The 20,991-nt window shown below is 40.8% G+C and overlaps 1 protein-coding gene across 6 annotated transcripts in view; it reads left to right on the plus strand.

Moving 5' to 3' along the window:
• The window catches only part of BRWD3 (bromodomain and WD repeat-containing protein), a 385,638-nt gene that overhangs the window by 128,965 nt on the left and 235,682 nt on the right, over nt 1–20,991 (plus strand). For all 6 annotated transcript variants that reach the window (XM_071688832.1, XM_071688831.1, XM_071688833.1 and 3 more), the window contains 2 exons: nt 8,763–8,988; nt 16,397–16,714. In XM_071688832.1, the coding sequence (XP_071544933.1) occupies nt 8,763–8,988; nt 16,397–16,714 (544 nt within the window). The remainder of the gene's footprint in view (nt 1–8,762; nt 8,989–16,396; nt 16,715–20,991) is intronic.

Consider the following 20,991-nt stretch of genomic DNA (forward strand, 5'->3'; position numbering starts at 1 on the left):
TTTGAATCCCTGGGAATGGGCGTGGCAGCAAATGGAACCATGGAAACAAAAGTGAGTAATAGTGTGGTTAAGGGGAATGAAGGTTCTGGGAGTGCTGAACAATGTGTAGGAGAAAAGATCATTATCTGGGAGGGAAAAAATGGTATGATTGAAGGTATTGTTGTGCCAGTGATATTATTTGGATGCAGTACATGAGCTGTAGATAAGGCTCTGTAGAGGAGGATGGGTGTGTTAGAAATGAAATGTTTGAGGACAATGTGTGGTGTTAGGTGATTTGAATGAGTAAGTTCTGAAAGGCTAGGAGAGAAGTGTGGAAAAAGAGTATTTGAGAGAGCTGAAGCAGGTTTGCTGAAATGGTTTGGACATATGGAGAGAAATGAAGATAGGTTCACAAAGAGGATATATGTGTCAGACTTGGAGGGGACAAGAAGAACAAGGAGACCAAATTGGAGATGGAAGAAAGGAGTGAAAAAGATTTTGTGTGATTGCTGCTTGAACATACAAGAGATGAAATGCATGCACAGGATAGAGTGAATTGGAATGATGTGGTATACAGAGGTTGATGTGCTGTCAGTGGACTGAACTATAGCATGTGAAGCTTCCTGGGTGAACTATGGAAAGGTCTCTAAGGCCTGGTTATGGATAGGGAGTTTTAGTTTTAGTACATTACACATGCCAGGTAGAAAATGGACGTGAACAGATGGGCCTTTCTTCATCTGTTCCTGACACTACCTCGCTAATTTGGGAGATGATGATCAAGTATGAAAACACAAAAAGGATGGTAGACGAATGGAGTAGAATGAATAAGGACATGGTTAATGCAGACAACATACATAGATTTAAGAATTTGTGTGGTAGTAGAGAATGTTCCAAGAAATGAGGCCCCATGACCGTAAAACTCCCTCCCCATATAGAACAAATAGGTAATTAGATAACGTTTAATCCCCACACCATTAACATCTTAATGAAAGCAGCACACAAACTACATGCCCAGAGTACACTAACTAGTATGAGATTTGGACAAGAAGAATCCCTTAACATCCTCTACAAACAATTCATGTGCTTCAATGTAAACTACACCTGCTTGGTCTTCTACTCTCTCATAGCAAATATAAGAAAGCTGCAAAGCTCACAAACTAGTGGGTGCAGAACAGTTATAGGCTGCCAGATATCCACAATCACTCAACATCTATACAAAGAAATTAAGATCCTCTCGGTACAATCCTACCTCACCCTGGTTGGTACTCAATTCTGTGCAACAAACCACAAATCTCCAAGTAGAAATAGAAAGCTTATGCTTTCCTCAAATTTCAGCAACCTTTTCTTACAGATTCCCCATGTCACAACAAATATAACACTGAAAAACACATATGGAAATCCCTTGCCAACCACTGGGGCTATATTCCTTGCAAAACTGTGGTTTGTAAGGTGCAGGGTTTATGGGAAACTGGCGGTTGTGGGTAATGACCCTTAAGATACATAACCTAAGTCCTGTAATGAACAGTTTGCTGTTAAATATGATTATGTTTTTCTTACAAGACAACATTCAAATTCACTAAAAGTACAAAGAAATGATGCACAAAACTGTAAGGTAATTATATGATGGCAGTGTGACACCCCTGATGCCAAGCCTTTGTATTCGCTAAGCAGCCGGCCAGCTGTGCCACACAAAAGGCTTCTTTAGCAATTGCACTAGGATCACTGCCTAAGGATGACCTCTCCATAGAAATAGTGATTGGCCGTAGTAGGTTAAAAAGCATCCTGTGACCACATGACACTCACCTTGTGCATGGATAATGTTTTGGTGATGCTATGGAAACTGTGGGTACTCAAAACTTGATATCATGATTAGTAAAATGGTGAACATTATTCTAAGCATGTATATTCAAAACCAGGGTTGGTGAGGGACCCCTGTAAATACTGAAATAACCTGCCAAGCACTAAACAACCACCCTTCCAACTTATTTGTAAACTCTACCCCACCAGACATACATCTAACAGGAGCAACACTCCCAAAACAAGGATGAGTCACACTTTCCAGTTAATGAACAGGGCATCACCCATCCATACAACGCCGCAAACACCTTTTCAGCATATCCTAAGACCTCTCATGCCCATGATGCATCTACCACATGGAACACACTGAGCACTTACTACTCAATCATCCTACACTCTCCACACATAGATAAACCCTGCACGTTATGCCCGTGGTCCTGACTAGTGGATGTGGCCAGCTTCCTGAGTGCTGCTGGAGCCTCATAAAGATAGAAGCGACTTCTGGAGGTGGAAATAGGTATATACATTATATCCCTGGGGATAGGAGGGAAAAACACTTCTCATGTACAGAATTCCTTTTGTCACACAAGGTGACTGAAGAGGGTGGGATCTTTGGGGATAAGGAAGGAATACTTCCCATGTATTCCCCACATGTCATGGAAGGTAAGTAAAGAGGATGGGAAGAAGGGAATATAAACCCATCCCTCTTTGTATTTTTGGTCTCTGACAGAACAAAAGGGAATAAGTGAGGAGTGCCCATCCTCCTTGAAGGCTCAGACTAGGTTGTCATTGTATAACCAGAAGGGTGAGATGGGTAGTATATTTGAAAAGAACTTGGATGTTTTATCTCTGAGCAAAGCAGAGGTAAAGGGGAAGGGAAGTTTGGTTTGGAAATTTCTTAGGGATAAAGTGTGGGATTAGTGTTAGGACAAGGGTAGTACTGCTATAGGAGTAGTGAGAATGCATGAAAGGAAGTGAGTCTCAGACCAATGTGGGTAAAAATGAAATGGATTACAAGAGATGGCTAATTATTAGTGCTTAAACACCTGGAAATAAGAGAACTAGAGAAGCAAGACAAGCCTTTTGGGAACAGCTGAGTGAGTGCATCTACTGTTTTGATGCTGGGGATTGAGTATTCGTGATGGATGATTTGATTGTGAGAGTTGGTGATGTGGCAGTTGAGGTTATACTTGGGGTGCATGGGGTACCTGTTAGTGTTGTGTGCTGAAAAGGTACTGGTGATTAAGAATATTAAGTTTAAGAAGAAGGAAAGAGGGACATACACTTATATGCTTCAGGGAATTGGTAAGATGGTAAGGAGACATTATTATATTATATTCTGATTGATAGGCTTGCAGAGGATCATGTTAGGCGGGAAAGTGGTTTGGTGAAAAGAGTAGAGGTGGAGAAAGCCTTGCATAAGATGAAGTGAAACAGGAAAGTAGTTTGGGGAAAAGAGAAGAGGTGGAGAAAGCCTTGCATGAGATAAAGTGAGGCAAAGCAGTTGGAATGGATGGTATAGTAGTTTAATTTCTTAAGTAAGGGGTGATTATATTGTTGATTGGTTAGTTACAATTTTGTTTACATGTGTGGCTCATGGTGAGGTGCCTGGGGATTAGCAGAATGCGTGTATAAATGCCATTGTATAAAGGCAAGGGATACAAAAGAGGATGTTCTACTTGCAGAGTTATGTTTGTTTAGTGTTCTTGGTAAGTTGTATGGGAGAGTGGTGATTGAGAGGTTTGTTGATGTGCAAGGAGTTTCAGACTGTGGAGGAGCAATGTGGCCTCAGGAGTGGTAGAGGATGTGTGCATCAGGTGTTTGCTTTGAATAATGTGTGTGAGAAATACTTAGAGAATTGGAAGGATTTGTATGTAAAGTTTATGATCTGGAGAAAGCATATAACATGTGATAGAGATGCTTTGTGGAACAGTGTGAATATATGTAGTGGGAGGAAGGCTCCTTGAAGCTGTGAAGAGTTTTAATCAAGAGAATACAGTGTCTGTGCATAAGATGAGTGGAGGATGTGTGGTTCCAGTTGAAGATGGGTCTGTGGCAGGGGTGTGTTATGTCACCATTGCTTTATGATTTGTTTATAGATGAGGTGGTAAATGCAAGGATATTTTCTTGGGGAGAGAGAGAGAGAGAGAGAGAGAGAGAGAGAGAGAGAGAGAGAGAGAGAGAGAGAGAGAGAGAGAGAGAGAGAGACTGGGAGTTGAGTTGACTGTTATTTGCTTATGACTCTCTGCTGCTGTGAGAAACTGCAATTAGGATAGTGTATGAAAGGAGATAGCTGAGAGAAAATGTCCATAAAAGCAAGGTCATTACGTGTAGTACCAAGGAGAGAAAATTTATTTTGTTTGAATTTGAATGGAGAGAACTTGGAGGGAGGAATTGGGCTGTTTTAGATACCTGGGAGGAGATATGGCAGTGAATGTGAGCTGACATGAGCCAGGGTGGGTGAGGGGTTGAAGGTCTTGGGTCCATTGTGGAATGCATGGAAAGAGGTCACTGTTTTCTAAGGCAAAGATTGTATAGTATTCCTGTCATGTCTTTATGGATGCAATATGTAGGCCTCAGACAAAAATGTAAAGAAGAGGGTGGATGTTTTGGAAATAAAATGTTCGAGGGCAGTATGTAGTGTGAGGTTGGTTGATCAAACATGAAATGATAGGTTAAGAGAGAGGTTTGGTAGAAAGAAGTCTCATTTGAAAGAGCTGAAAAGGGTATATTGGAATGATTTGGACACATGTAGAGGATAACTAAGAGGGTATGTTCGTCAAAAGTGGAATGAACAAGGAAACAGGGAAAACCATGGAGGAGGTGGAAGGATGGAGTGAAATATTCTTTGGAGGTTTGGGGCCTGGACATGCATGAGGGTGTGATGGGTGGAAGGGAATGATGTGGTATATAGGAGACAACATAATGCCAATTTGATTTGATTTGGAAATACCACAGAAGAGTTTGTTGGGCTTGGTTGTGGATAAGGGGCTTTGGTTTTCATGCATTATACATTGCAACAAGAGAGTGCATGTTTGGGAATGAGACTGTTCCTTCATCTATTCATGGTGCTATCTCATGGATGTGCTAATAGCTTTACAACATGGAGGTATATGAATATGAACAAAGTTCATATGAACCCACACTTTCTGATGGTTGTGTGAGCCTGATGGGAAATGACTGGTCTAGACCCCGTTGCTTTCCAATGTGAAATGAAAGGTATTCGATTACATAGTATTCAAAAAGTCACTTCCTTGTTAAGGGTAATCATAGCTTAGCGGTAGCACTCCAGCCTGCCATGCAGGAATCCTGGGTTCGACACTGGCTGTGGGAGGTTTGTATGTTCTATGAAAGTGGGCTTTCATATGCACTTTATGTGTATTCATATACCTCCATGTTTTACAGTTAGGTTCGGTAAAATGCTATCTGCTAGTCATGTGAGCCTGATGGGAAATGACCAGTCTAGACCCCATTGCTCACCAACTTGAAACAAATGATATTCAATTACATAGTATTCGAATAGTTATTTCCCTATTAGGGGTGATTGTAACCTAGCGATAGTGCTCCTGCTTGCCATGCATGGGTCCCAGGTTTGATCCTCACTGTTGCAGGTTTGTATGTTCTATGAAAGAGCATATATATGTACGTATATACATATTATGTATATACGTACATTTTACCAAAGTCAGGGGTTAGTGAGAGGACAAGAGCAAGGGAAGGAGTAGCAATACTCCTAAAACAGGAGTGGTGGGAGTATGTGATAGAGTGTAAGAAAGTAAACTCTAGATTGATATGGGTAAAACTGAAAGTGAATGGAGAGAGATGGGTGATTATTGATGCATGTGCACCTGGGCATGAGAAGGAAGATCATGAGAGGCAAATGTTTTGGGAGCATCTGAGTGAGTGTGTTAGTAGTTTTGATGCATGAGACCAGGTTATAGTGATGGGTGATTTGAATGCAAAGGTGAGTAATGTGGCAGTTGAGGGAATAATTGGTGTACATGGGGTGTTCAGTGTTGTAAATGGAAATAGTGAAGAGCTTGTAGATTTATGTGCTGAAAAAGGACTGGTGATTGGGAATACCTGGTTTAAAAAGAGAGATATACATAAGTATACATGTGTAAGTAGGAGAGATGGCCAGAGAGCGATATTGGATTACGTGATAATTGGTAGGCTCACGAAAGAGAGGTGCAACTGGAGGGATGTCTTATTATTATCTTGTGGAGGCGAAGGTGAAGATTTGTAGAGGTTTTCAGAAAAGAAGAGAATGTTGAGGTGAAGAGAGTGGTGAGAGTAAGTGAGCTTGGGAAGGAGACTTGTGTGAGGAAGTGCCAGGAGAGACTGAGTACAGAATGGAAAAAGGTGAGAACAAAGGAGGTAAGGGGAGTGGGGGAGGAATGGGATGTATTTAGTTAAGCAGTGATGGCTTGCGCAAAAGATGCTTATGGCATGAGAAGCATGGGAGGTGGGTTGATTAGAAAGGGTAGTGAGTGGTGGGATGAAGAAGTAAGATTATTAGTGAAAGAGAAGAGGAGGCATTTGGACGATTTTTGCTGGGAAATACTGCAAATGAATGGGAGATGTATAAAAGAAAGAGACAGGAGGAAAAGGGAAAGATGCAAGAGGCAAAAAAGAGGGCAAATGAGAGTTGGGGTGAGAGAGTATCATTAAATTTTAGGGAGAATAAAAAGATGTTTTGGGGGGGGAGGTAAATAAAGTGTGTAAGACTAGGGAACAAATGGGAACATCAGTGAAGGGGGCAATTGTGGAGGTGATAACAGGTAGTGGTGATGTGAGAAGGAGATGGAGTGAGTATTTTGAAGGTTTGTTGAACGTGTTTGATGATAGAGTGGCAGATATAGGGTGTTTTGGTCGAGGTGGTGTGCAAAGTGAGGGGGTTCCGGAGAATGATTTGGTAAACAGAGAAGAGGTAGTAAAAGCTTTGTGGAAGATGAAAGCCGGCAAGGGAGTGGGTTTGGATGGTATTGCTGTGGAATTTATTAAAAATGGAGGAGACTATATTGTTGACTGGTTGGTAAGGTTATTTAATGTATGTATGACTCATGTTGAGGTGCTTGAGGCGTGACGGAATGCTTGCATAGTGCCATTGTATATGGGAGGGTATTGATTGAGAAGGTGAAGGCATGTACAGAGCATCAGATTGGGGAAGAGCAGTGTGGTTTCAGAAGTGGTAGAGGATGTGTGGATCAGGTGTTTGCTTTGAAAAGTGTACGTGAGAAATACCTAGAAAAGCAAATGGATTTGTATGTAGCATTTATGGATCTGGAGAAGGCAAATGAAAGAGTTGATAGAGATGCTCTGTGGATGGTATTAAGAATATATGGTGTGGGAGGTGAGTTGTTAGAAGCAGTGGAAAGTTTTTATCGAGGATGTAAGTATGTGTACGTGTAGGAAGAGAGGAAAGTGATTGGTTCACAGTGAATGTTGGTTTGCGGCAGGGGTGTGTGATGTCTCCATGGTTGTTTAATTTGTTAATGGATGGGGTTGTTAGGGAGGTGAATGCAAGAGTTTTGGAAAGAGGGGCAAGTATGCAGTCTGTTGTGGATGAGAGAGCTTGGGAAGTGAGTCAGTTGTTGTTCGCTGATGATACAGTGCTGGTGGCTGATTCGGGTGAGAAACTGCAGACGCTGGTGACTGAGTTTGGTGAAGTATGTGAAAGAAGAAAGCTGAGAGTAAATGTGAATAAGAGTAGGGTTATTAGGTACAGTAGGGTTGAGGGACAAGTCAGTTGGGAGGTAAGTTTGAATGGAGAAAAACTGGAGGAAGTGAGATGTTTTAGATATCTGGGAGTGGATTAGGCAGCGGATGGAACCATGTAAGTGGAAATGAATCATAGGGTGGGGGAGGGGGCGAAAGTTCTGGGAGCGTTGAAAAATGTGTGGAAGTCGAGAACGTTATCTTGGAAAGCAAAAATGGGTATGTTTGAAGGAATAGTGGTGCCAACAATGTTATATGGTTGGAAGGTGTAGGCTATAGTTAGAGTTGTGCGGAGGAGGGTGGATGTGTTGGAAATGAAATGTTTGAGGACAATATGTGGTGTGAGGTGGTTTGATCGAGTAAGTAATGAAAGGGTAAGAGAGATGTGTGGGGATAAAAAGAATGTGGTTGAGAGAGCAGAAGAGGGTGTTTTGAAATGGTTTGGCCACATGGAGAGAATGAGTGCGGAAAGATTGACAAAGAGGATATATATGTATCAGAGGTGGAGGGAACGAGGAGAAGTGGGAAACCAAATTGGAGGTGGAAAGATAGAGTGAAAAAGATTTTGAGTGATCGGGGCCTGAACATGCAGGAGGGTGAAAGGCATGTAAGGAATAGAGTGAATTGGAACGATGTGGTATACCGGGGTCGACGTGCTGTCAGTGGATTGAAGCAAGGCATGTGAAGCATCTGGGGTAAACCATGGAAAGTTTTGTGGGGCCTGGATGTGGAAAGGGAGCTATGGTTTTGGTGCATTATACATGACAGCTAGAGACTGAGTGTGAACGAATGTGGCCTTTGTTGTCTTTTCGTAGCGCTACCTTGCACACATGTGGGGGAAGGGGGTTGTTATTTCATGTGTGGCGGGGTGTCGATGGGAATGAATAAGGGCAGACAGTATGAATTATGTACATGTGTATATATGTATATGTCTGTGTGTGTATATATATGTATACATGATTGGAAGTCTTGACTTTTGATACTGAGGTGATGCCATGGCTTTTCTGGTCAAAAAATAATGATACTGCTGTTTTGTCAGATCATTGTCAAGTATGGGCATGTCAAAATGTGTACTTATTGATTTTTCACATTCCTTATATCTTGTACATTTAGCTCATCAGATATTTTACATTATGTTCATTGATTTCATTGATTTTATTTGCAGGCTTCATCATGTAAAATGTAGGTGAATCAAGTCTTCTATCATTTGAGTTAATGCAGAATTGAATACTGTAGTAATTTTTCTTTTTCTTAATTTTATATTTCAGATACCAAAAGAGTTGTTTTTTCATACTGATTATCGTCCATTAATGAGAGATGGTAACAACCATGTGCTAGATGAACAAACACAAATGGCCCCTCATTTGATGCCGCCACCATTTCTTGTGAACATGGATGGTGATCCATATCCACCAGAGTATCAACGACTTGTACCAGGAAGAGAAAACTGCAGACATGATCAGCTCATACCAAATGTTCTGTTAAATGCTAATGGTAAGATGATTGTTTTATTGTAACTGAGACTAAAGTGAGTCATTATTTATTTGTGGAATATAGGCCTTTGGTGGTAATTAGAGTTATCTTCAGAAGAAAAGAATATATGTGGGAAAAGAATTTGTTTGTTCATTGAGAAAAAGATGACCAATGTCACCATTTTCATTTAACATAGGCACCCGTATATGGGGATGAGAGGTTATACCTTGCAGTGAGAGAAATGTTGTTAAACAAAGATAATGGAATGGATGGGAATTTGGTGTTTGATATTATTATTTATTTATTATACTTAATCAGGGAGTAGGGTGGATGTGTTGGAAATGAAATGTTTGAGGACAGTTTGTGGTGTGAGGTGTTTAGATTGAGTAAGTGATGAAAGGTTAAGAGAGATGTGTGGTAGTAAAAAGAGTGTGGTTGAGAAAGCAGAAGAGGGTGAGTTGAAATGGTTTGGACACATGGAGAGAATGAGTGAGGAAAGATAGACAAAAAGGATATTTGTGTCAGAGGTGGAGTGAAGAAGGAGAAGCAGGAGACCAAATTGGAGGTGGAAAGATGGAGTGTGAAAAGATTTTGAACGGCCGGGGCCTGAACCTATCCATGGTTTACCCCAGACACTTCACATGCCCTGGTTCAATCCATAACAGCACGTCGACCCCGGTATACCATATCGTTCCAATCCACACTATTCCTTCCTCGCACACCTTTCACCCTCCTGTATGTTTGGGCCTCGATCATTCAAAATCTTTTACACTCTATCCTTCTACCTCCAATTTGGTCTCCTGGTTCTCCTTGTTCCCTCCACCTGTGACACATATATTCTCTTTGTCAATCTTTCCTCACTCATTCTCTCCATGTGTTCAAACCATTTCAACAAACCCTCTTCTGCTCTCTCAACCACACTCATTTTATTACCACACATCCCTCTTACCCTTTCATTACTTACTCGATCAAACCACCTCACACCACATATTGTCGTCAAACATTTCATTTCCAACACATCCACCCTCTTCCACACAACCCTATCTATAGCCAATGCCTTGCAACCGTATAACGTTGATAGAACCACTAATCCTTCAAACGTACCCATTTTTGCTTTCTGAGATAACTTTCTCACCTTCCACACACACTTCAATGCTCCCAGAACCTTCACCCCCTCCCCGACCCAGCAACTCACTTCCACTTCCATGGTTCCCTTTGCTGCTAAGTCCACTCCCAGATATCTAAAACACTTCACTTCCTCCAGTTTTTCTCCATTCAAACTTACCTCCCAATTAACATGTCCCTCAACTCTGATAAACCTAATAATCTTACTCTTATTCACATTCACTCTCAACTTTCTTCATTCACACACTTTCCGAACTGAGTCACCACCTTCTGCAGTTTCTCACTCAAGTAAGCCACCAGAGCTGTATCATCGGAGAACAATAACTGACTCACTTCCCATGCCCTCTCATCCCCAACAGACTGCATACTCTCCTCTCTCTCCAAAGCTTGCATTTACCTCTCTAGCCACCCCATCCATAAACGAATTAAACAACCATAGGGACATCATACACCCCTGCCGTAGACTGACATTCACTGGAAACTAATCACTATCCTCTCTTCCTACTTGTACACATGCCATACATTTTTGGTGAAAACTTTTTACAGCTTCCAGCAACTTACCTCCCATGCCATATACTCTTAAAACCTTCCACAAAGCTTCTATATCAATCCTATCATATGCCTTCTCCAGATCCATAAATGCTACATACAAATCCATCTGTTTTTCTAAGTATTTCTCACATATGTTCTTCAAAGCAAACACCTGATCCACACATCCTTTACCACATCTGAAACCATACTGCTCTTCCTCAATCTGTAGTTTGAACACTCACCTTTATCCCCTTTGCCTTTGTATAGTGGCACTATGCATGCATTCTGCCAATCCCCAGGCTCTTCACCATGATCCACACATAAATTGAATATCCTTACAAACCAATCAACAAAACAGTCACCCTCTTTCTTAATGAGTTTTACTGCAATACAATCCAAACCCATTGCCTTGCAGGATTTCATCATCTGCAAAGCTTTTACTACCTCTTCTCTCTTAACCAAACCAATTTCCCTGATGCTCTCACTTCACACCACCCTGACCAAAACACCCTATATCTGCAGCAGGAGTGCATTAACTATGATGAGGATCTAAACAGACCCCGAAGATGGTGTGATACATGTAATTTAAATTCAGCTCAGCAAATGCAAAATAATAAAGATGGGTAAGAGTGAAAGAAAGTCTGGAAAGAAAGACTGGAAATAAGCTTCAGGATTGTGTTTTTAAGAAGGACTTGGGAGTCAACATTGACATGACTCCACCTTGTTGCCAGAATCCCACATTAGGAGACTAGTTTAGGAGACATACTGTCTTCTAGCAGATATTGCAATAACTTGCAAGTTTTTGGATAAGGAAATATTTAGCAAGCTGATTATAACCTACATATGGCCAAAACAAGAATATGCTTCTATAGTTTGGTCTCTGTACCTAAAGAAGCACAAAGATCCAGTAGTGAAAGCCCAGGTGAGGGCAATGAAAGTATAAGCAGAATTAAGAGAACCGAGTTACAGAGAAAGGCTAGAGATCTTAAAATTGCCCACCTTAGAAGAGAGGAGTGAGAGATGACCTCATTACAAATTTTAAATTTTGAAATCAAATTGATGATGTGGAAAGTGAACAGTAAGTCAAAAGATGTTGGGATAGGATAACCCAAGGATATAGCTTGAAATTGAGCAAGAAACATAAGAAATGTAAAGAAGCATTTTTATGTTTATAGATAATAGTATTGGATTAATGGATTACAATTACTGAGGACATGGTCAAGGAGGCACCATAGATAAATTTAAGATATTGCATGGTAGTGGAGAATGTTAAAAGAGGTGGGGCCCCCTTGGCATTAAATGCCTTTCTTCTACGATGCAAGTAGGTAATTATACACACAGGTGTTTGTACAATGCTGGAAAAGATAAAGGAAAACAAATGAATGATTACTTGCAAAGTATAAAGTTCTTAAGCGGGAGAAAACTTTGCTTCAGAGAAAAGATCCTGCATTGCAAAATTATTAGACCTCTGCAGTAGGGTGTACTCAGTCTTAGAACAAGAGATGGATAGGAAGATTGTGTTCCTAGACTGTCAGAAACCCTTTTATGCTCTGTCCCATCAAAGGTTGATTAAGAAGCAATAGCTACAGGCAGGGATAAGGACTGAGCTTCTTTGCTGGTTTGAGGATTATTTATATGTTATGGAACAAAGATGCAGGTAAAAACCACATTCTCAAAATGGTCTGAGTTTACAAGTGGAGTGTCAGACAGCTCGATCCTGGGCCCACTGCTATTCTTGTATGTTAATGACCTCTGCTAAAAGCACTATACTTATTCCTAAACATGTTTGCAGATGACACCAAGGTCATGAGAGAATTGATGAAAATGATTTCATCAACTCACAGGGGAATCTGGACAATCTCCAAAGTTGATATGGTAAATAGATATTGAGACTCAGTCCAGTTGCAATATAATCAGGATGGTACACAACAAAAGGAGGCCCCAGTATGAATACTGATAAGTGGGAAATTACAGGGATTGAGGTTTTAAAGAGATCTAGGGGTCGACTTGATTACTAATATGTCATCAGAGTTTCATATGAGAACTGCAAAAGAAGTAAATTGCCTGCTAGCATATATTCAGATCACATTTAAGTATATGGATAAAGAAAGTTTTGTTAAGTTATTACAACATAGACTGTGGCTGGATTATACATTTCTGGCACAAAGGCACGATTGAAAGTGTCCAGAAAAGAGCAACAAAGATGGTACCAGAATTAGGAGACTTTAGTTACATTGGAAGTAGTAGGTAGGAGCTTTAGGTAGAAACAGTAGGTAGGAACACTGGGTGGGAGCATTAAGAAGTAATCTGTAAGAGCCTCCACAATCACTGCACTAGACTTACACCCTGCCAATATCCTGTTTAGGTTGAGGCACTAAAGGCTAAGAAGTGGCACTGGAGTTCACTAGTAACGGAGACTCCATTGCCTTGGCCACCCGTTTGAGGGAGTTCCAGAGGGGAACAGGAATAGATAGATAGACAGTTGCAGTGAAAAGTTGAAGGTTACACTGCTGTACACCTTAAAGGAGAGAAAGGAGATGGATGACCTGATAATAGCACATAAGTTCTTGAATCAGTTGGATGATGTTGACAATAAACAGTTCTTCATGAAGTACAGTACCAGCATTACCAAAGTCCATGATCAGAAGCTGAGAGAAAGGATAGTTCAAAAGGTTGTAAATGAATATTAGTTTAGTGTAAGGGTAGTGGATAGGTGGAATAGTCTAAGGAAGGAAACTGAGAAAACTGGCAACACAAAGATTTGAGTCTTCTTGATGGTACCAAAAATGCAACAGATGGGCTCCACAAAAGTAAACCTTGCTCATTGTAAAGTGGAAATAGGTAATTGCAGAGTGAATTTCGACAGAAAAGCAAGGACAAACCTGTCAACAAACACTAAGAGAGTCAAATAATAAATTTTTTCAAAGTGGATTCCAATTTTGTATGGATTCAAATTAGGGATTATACCAAGGCCACTTAGGTATAAAAGACCCACAGGGAAGAGACAAGGAGAGATGAAGGAGGAACTACAAGAGAACAGGTATTAAATGATGTTAAAGGAATTTGATGAAAAGCAGAGACAAAAGTTCACACAACTAGAGGAGGAGGTAAAGAAACCAAGGAAGCAATTCAAGGATCATGAGGTGAAAGAGGAATTGAAAAATAAAGAAAAGAACATACTCTCCTCAGTTGAGGAAAAAAGTCTTGAAACTAGTGCACTAGGAGGGATAGAAAGAGCAGTTTTTGGTAATGCTCAGCAGACTATGAGAATAAAGACGGATGCAGTAGGACAGGAACCTTGGGATAGTGTAGCAGAGGAGCCTCGGGGACTTGCATAGTTTTAGAGAATATTATATGCTTTTCGAGACAGAGCAGTTGGGAAAAGTTATTGTCCAGTAGCTGGTAAGAGCATGCAGGATCAATGCTTGCTTGTTAGCAAAAAGGGTGATTATGTTTAAAGCAAGAAACATTGAGGTTGATAAAACAGTACTATTGGACTTGACCATAAACTGAGTAGCACCAAAGTTAGAGAGATTAATAAACCAGGAGTTAAACAGACAAATTTTAATGATTTTTTTATTAGATGATGATCAAACACTGTATAGAGAAGAAAGGCGAGGGAAGGATTACTGTCATGAAAAGAATACTGAAGGCTGTGGAATTACCAGATGCAATATTAGTGATAAGGGGTAAAAGAAGAATTGGTGGCTATAACCAAGATTTAAGAGGATGTCCAATTATGGTTTTGTTTTGGGTCATCTACCTAGGAGATAAGTAGGAAAGCAAAGAAACTTAAAAGCAAGTAGGAATTCAGCAGGGTATTTTTTAGATGTGGTAGATCAAGGGAAAAGAGGGAGAAAAGCATAGAATACAGTCAGATGGCAAAAAACAAAAGACACCAAATGAGGCATGAGGATTGAACACCTCCACCAGCACCATAGAGAGATCAGGAATGGTTGGTGACAGAAATGTCGATTGAAAGTAATGTTTACAGCTTATGTGAAAACATTACTGAAGAGTTGAGATGTCACCTGTTCTGCCCAGAATGGTACATGCTAGTAAAGAGGGAAGAAGAAGGCAAAGGAATGAAAGGTTTGGTCCTATTGATAAAAGATAACCCTATGTTCTAGGGAAACAGGGAGATAATCATTGTTCCAGGGAGACAAGGAACAACCACTGAACTAAAGACTGGTTTCATTAAGAAGTGTGGTCTATAAGTTTCTGGAAAAGATAATTAGAAAGTAAATGAATGACTTTCTCCAGTGGAAAAATCACCTAAGTGAGAGACATCATGGTTTTAAGGAAAGAATGTCATGTGTAAGAAACTTCTAGATTTTTATGAGAGTGAGCTCTGTCTTTGACAAAAGAGAAGACTGGGTAGATTTTTTGTATTTGGACTGCCAAAAAGCATTTGAAACTTTAGTGCATGAAAGTTTGTTTAAGAAGCTAGATCTCCAGGCAGGAATATGGGGGAACTTTTTCAATAGACGTATGATTATCTTAGTGGAAGGGAACAAAGGACAAGGACAATGTTAGAAGACATTTCTCAAAATGGGTCGAAGTCATATATGGAGAGTCACAGGATTAATTTCTAGGACTGTTACTCTTATTTTGTCTATGTATATGATTTTCTTGAAGGTATGGACTCTTATGTGAATCTGTTTGTAGATGTTGCAAAGATTATGAATGAAGTGAAATGTGTGGAGGATAGCATCACATTACAAGGGAACCTTGACAGACTCCATAATTGGTTGATGAAGTTCAGCCTGAGGAAGATGAGTTATAGTGAAAGAAGGCCTTGATATGGTCATCATCTGGCAGGAACCTGTGTGTGAGAAAGACTAGGGAATCGACATTATCCCTACCGTATCACCAGAGTCCCACTTTAGGAGAATGGCTAAGGAGACCAACTCTTTCTTGGAAATATTATGGTACCTTTCAAGTTCATGGATAAAGAATTATTCAGCAAGCTGTTGATATACAAGCTGATGTATAGGGAAAGGCTAGAGGCTTTGAATTTGCCCACCAAGGAAAAAAGAAGAGTGAGGATTGACCTGATTAACTTCTAGATTTTTAAAACATTGATGACATAGACTGAACAGTTCTTGAGAGATTAAAGGATAGAACAGCCAGAGATCATATCATGAAATTAAGCAAGAAAGTTTCCAAGAAAGACTTGATGAAGTACTTTGTAGTATAAGGAAGGTGGATGAATGGAATGAAATTTCTGAATGTGTGATTAATTCTGACGATGTGCAGAAATAAAAGAAATTATTTGATAGTAGAAAGTGCTCAAAAGACTGGGGCCCCATGAGTGTAAAACTCCCTATACAATACAAATAGGTAATTATGCATTCAACTCTGCTTGTATTTACTATTGTCACTTCCTTATGCATAAGCACATATAGTCACCCATTTTGCATAGTTTACTTTCATTGTAACTCTTCATGTTAAACTCTCTTCCAAACTTTTTAACATAGTCCTACAGCTCATTCTCTATTAGGTGCAGATTTATTAGTTTCCAAGCAATTTTTCATTTTCAGCAAAGATATCAGTTGAACCATGTGGATAACAGAAAGATTGTTTAATGTTCTCATCTCTATGAGCTTCATAATATTACTGCAAATAATGCAAATCATCCTTGATTTCACAATGTTATACTCTGCTTTTGTTTCAATACTCCATCCACTGTCTTGTTGCTCATTCTTTCCTTGTGCATTTCTATTGATACTGCAGTATTATAAAGCTGAATCTCATTCTTTATTTAATCCAGGTGACCAGGAGGTACTTGATGCTGCAGTTGTTGATGTTGACACCAGTATACTTAATGCACAACCCACAGAAAATATTTCTAATCAGAGATTAAGTATTGATGAAATGATTCAACGTTTAGCACATGAACAAGATCAAAGAATAGCACATGAAAGAAGGCCATCAGACTCAAGAGACCAACCAGGTCCTAGCGGAGTTCGAGAAAGGCGTGAGAGCAGTAGCAGTAGACTGGGTGAACGTAGAGCTAGTTCTGGGGGCCCACCCACAGACCACTCTTATGCTGTTGCTGCTCAGCATGACCCATTATCACCTAGAGCTAGTATGTATTACCTGAATTGTATGATATTTTATGCTTTCTTTTTCTGTGATTGTTGTAAGGCTATTTCATATGATGCTCATTTCTCTATTTTTGTTTACAATTCCGGTTTTCCAGATTGTATTTGCTGGAAAACACCACCTGTGAGACAATACATTTACATTTATATCTTCCACTGCATGAATCCAGCCATACCCTTCAGGCACCTTGAATGGACAGTCTCTCCTGCTTAATGAAAAAATTCTTGGCATAACACATGACATACACCAGACATTTGTGCCCCATACCAATAACATAAACGCAAAAACAGCACACAAACTAAATGTCTCTCAGAGCATTAACTTGCACCACATTTGACAAGAAAATGTTGTTGGATGTTTTGGTTGGATTGGTATGTGAAGTGAGAGAGTCATGGAGAGTGGTTTGATGAAGAGAGAGGAGGTGTTAAAAGTCTTGTGGAAGATGCAAAACAGTGGAAGTGGATGGTTTTGTGGTTGAACTTATGAAGAAAGGGGTGACTGTGTTGTTGACTGGTTGGTAATGTATTCATTGTATGTATGAATTATGATGAAGTGCCTGAGGATTGACAGAATGCATGTATATTGCCATTGTATAAAGTCAAAGGGGATACAGGTGAGTTTGGTGAGTATACCTGGTAAATTATATTTAAATGTATCACTTGAGAGAGTGAAGGCATGTACAGAGAGCATCAGGTTGGAGTGAAGCACTTTGGTTTCAAAAGTAGTAGAGGGTGTGTGGATCAGGTGTTTGCTTTGAAGAATGTGTGTGAGAAATACTTAGAAAAATAGATGGATTTGTGTGTGGCATTTATGGATCTGGAAAAGGCATATAACAGGGTTGTTAGAGATTCTTTTTGGATGAGGCCTTAAGAATAAATGGTGAGGGAGGTAAGCTACTAGAAGTGGTGAGAAGTTTTTATCAAGGGTGTAAGGCATATGTATAAGTAGGAAGAGAGTAGTGAATGGTTCCCAGTGAAGCTTGGTGTGCGGCAGGGATATGTGGTGTCACCATGGTTGTTTTTGTTTTTGGATGGGGTGATGAGGGAGGTAAATGTACATGTCTTCGAGAGAGAGGTGAGTATGCAGTATGTTGGGGATGAGAAAGCCTGAGAAGTGAGTCAGTTGTTTGCAGATGATACAGCCTGGTGTTTTATATTTTATTTATTTATTTTGCTTTGTCGCTGTCTCCCGCGTTTGCGAGGTAGCGCAAGGAAACAGACGAAAGAAAAAAAAAAAAAACGAGAGGGAGGATTTCCAGCCTCCTGCTCCCTCCCCTTTTAGTCACCTTCTACATTATCTCGGAAAGCAAAAATGGGTATGTTTGAAGGAATAGTAGTTCCAACAATGTTGTATGGTTGCGAGGCGTGGGCTATAAATAGAGTTGTGCGCAGGAGGGTGGATGTGCTGGAAATGAGATGTTTGAGGACAATTTGTGGTGTGAGGTGGTTTGATCGAGTAAGTAATGTAAGGGTAAGAGAGATTTTTTTTTTTTTTTTTTTTTTTTTATACTTTGTCGCTGTCTCCCGCGTTTGCGAGGTAGCGCAAGGAAACAGACGAAAGAAGTGGCCCAACCCCCCCCATATATATGTATATACATACGTCCACACACGCAAATATACATACCTACACAGCTTTCCATGGTTTACCCCAGACGCTTCACATGCCTTGATTCAATCCACTGACAGCACGTCAACCCCGGTATACCACATCGCTCCAATTCACTCTATTCCTTGCCCTCCTTTCACCCTCCTGCATGTTCAGGCCCCGATCACACAAAATCTTTTTCACTCCATCTTTCCACCTCCAATTTGGTCTCCCTCTTCTCCTTGCTCCCTCCACCTCCGACACATATATCCTCTTGGTCAATCTTTCCTCACTCATCCTCTCCATGTGCCCAAACCACTTTAAAACACCCTCTTCTGTTCTCTCAACCACGCTCTTTTTATTTCCACACATCTCTCTTACCCTTACGTTACTCACTCGATCAAACCACCTCACACCACACATTGTCCTCAAACATCTCATTTCCAGCACATCCATCCTCCTGCGCACAACTCTATCCATAGCCCATGCCTCGCAACCATACAACATTGTTGGAACCACTATTCCTTCAAACATACCCATTTTTGCTTTCCGAGATAATGTTCTCGACTTCCACACATTCTTCAAGGCCCCCAGAATTTTCGCCCCCTCCCCCACCCTATGATCCACTTCCGCTTCCATGGTTCCATCCGCTGCCAGATCCACTCCCAGATATCTAAAACACTTCACTTCCTCCAGTTTTTCTCCATTCAAACTCACCTCCCAGTTGACTTGACCCTCAACCCTACTGTACCTAATAACCTTGCTCTTATTCACATTTACTCTTAACTTTCTTCTTCCACACACTTTACCAAACTCAGTCACCAGCTTCTGCAGTTTCTCACATGAATCAGCCACCAGCGCTGTATCATCAGCGAACAACAACTGACTCACTTCCCAAGCTCTCTCATCCCCAACAGACTTCATACTTGCCCCTCTTTCTAAAACTCTTGCATTTACCTCCCTAACAACCCCATCCATAAACAAATTAAACAACCATGGAGACATCACACACCCCTGCCGCAAACCTACATTCACTGAGAACCAATCACTTTCCTCTCTTCCTACACGTACACATGCCTTACATCCTCGATAAAAACTTTTCACTGCTTCTAACAACTTGCCTCCCACACCATATATTCTTAATACCTTCCAGAGAGCATCTCTATCAACTCTATCATATGCCTTCTCCAGATCCATAAATGCTACATACAAATCCATTTGCTTTTCTAAGTATTTCTCACATACATTCTTCAAAGCAAACACCTGATCCACACATCCTCTACCACTTCTGAAACCACACTGCTCTTCCCCAATCTGATGCTCTGTACATGCCTTCACCCTCTCAATCAATACCCTCCCATATAATTTACCAGGAATACTGAACAAACTTATACCTCTGTAATTTGAGCACTCACTCTTATCCCCTTTGCCTTTGTACAATGGCACTATGCACGCATTCCGCCAATCCTCAGGCACCTCACCATGAGTCATACATACATTAAATAACCTTACCAACCAGTCAACAATACAGTCACCCCCTTTTTTAATAAATTCCACTGCAATACCATCCAAACCTGCTGCCTTGCCGGCTTTCATCTTCCGCAAAGCTTTCACTACCTCTTCTCTGTTTACCAAATCATTTTCCCTAACCCTCTCACTTTGCACACCACCTCGACCAAAACACCCTATGTCTGCCACTCTATCATCAAACACATTCAACAAACCTTCAAAATACTCACTCCATCTCCTTCTCACATCACCACTACTTGTTATCACCTCCCCATTTGCGCCCTTCACTGAAGTTCCCATTTGCTCCTTTGTCTTACGCACTTTATTTACCTCCTTCCAGAACATCTTTTTATTCTCCCTAAAATTTAATGATACTCTCTCACCCCAACTCTCATTTGCCCTTTTTTTCACCTCTTGCACCTTTCTCTTGACCTCCTGTCTCTTTCTTTTATACATCTCCCACTCAATTGCATTTTTTCCCTGCAAAAATCATCCAAATGCCTCTTTCTTCTCTTTCACTAATACTCTTACTTCTTCATCCCACCACTCACTACCCTTTCTAATCAACCCACCTCCCACTCTTCTCATGCCACAAGCATCTTTTGCGCAATCCATCACTGATTCCCTAAATACATCCCATTCCTCCCCCACTCCCCTTACTTCCATTGTTCTCACCTTTTTCCAAGAGAGATGTGTGGAAATAAAAAGAGCGTGGTTGAGAGAGCAGAAGAGGGTGTTTTGAAATGGTTTGGGCACATGCAGAGAATGAGTGAGAAAGATTGACCAAGAGGATATATGTGGCGGAGGTGGAGGGAACGAGGAGAAGTGGGAGACCAAATTGGAGGTGGAAAGATGGAATGAAAAAGATTTTGTGTGATCTGGGCCTGAACATGCAGGAGGGTGAAAGGAGGGCAAGGAATAGAGTAAATTGGATCGATGTGGTATACCGGGGTTGACGTGCTGTCAGTGGATTGAATCAAGGCATGTGAAGCGTCTGGGGTAAACCATGGAAAGTTGTGGGGGGCCTGGATGTGGAAAGGGAGCTGTGGTTTCGGGCATTATTGTATGACAGCTAGAGACTGAGTGTGAACGAATAGGGCCTTTGTTGTCTTTTCCTAGTGCTACCTCGCACACATGAGGGGGGAGGGGGATGGTATTCCATGTGTG

Source organism: Panulirus ornatus, chromosome 46 (genome assembly GCF_036320965.1).
Source record: "Panulirus ornatus isolate Po-2019 chromosome 46, ASM3632096v1, whole genome shotgun sequence".
Classification (NCBI taxonomy): Eukaryota; Metazoa; Arthropoda; class Malacostraca; order Decapoda; family Palinuridae; genus Panulirus; species Panulirus ornatus.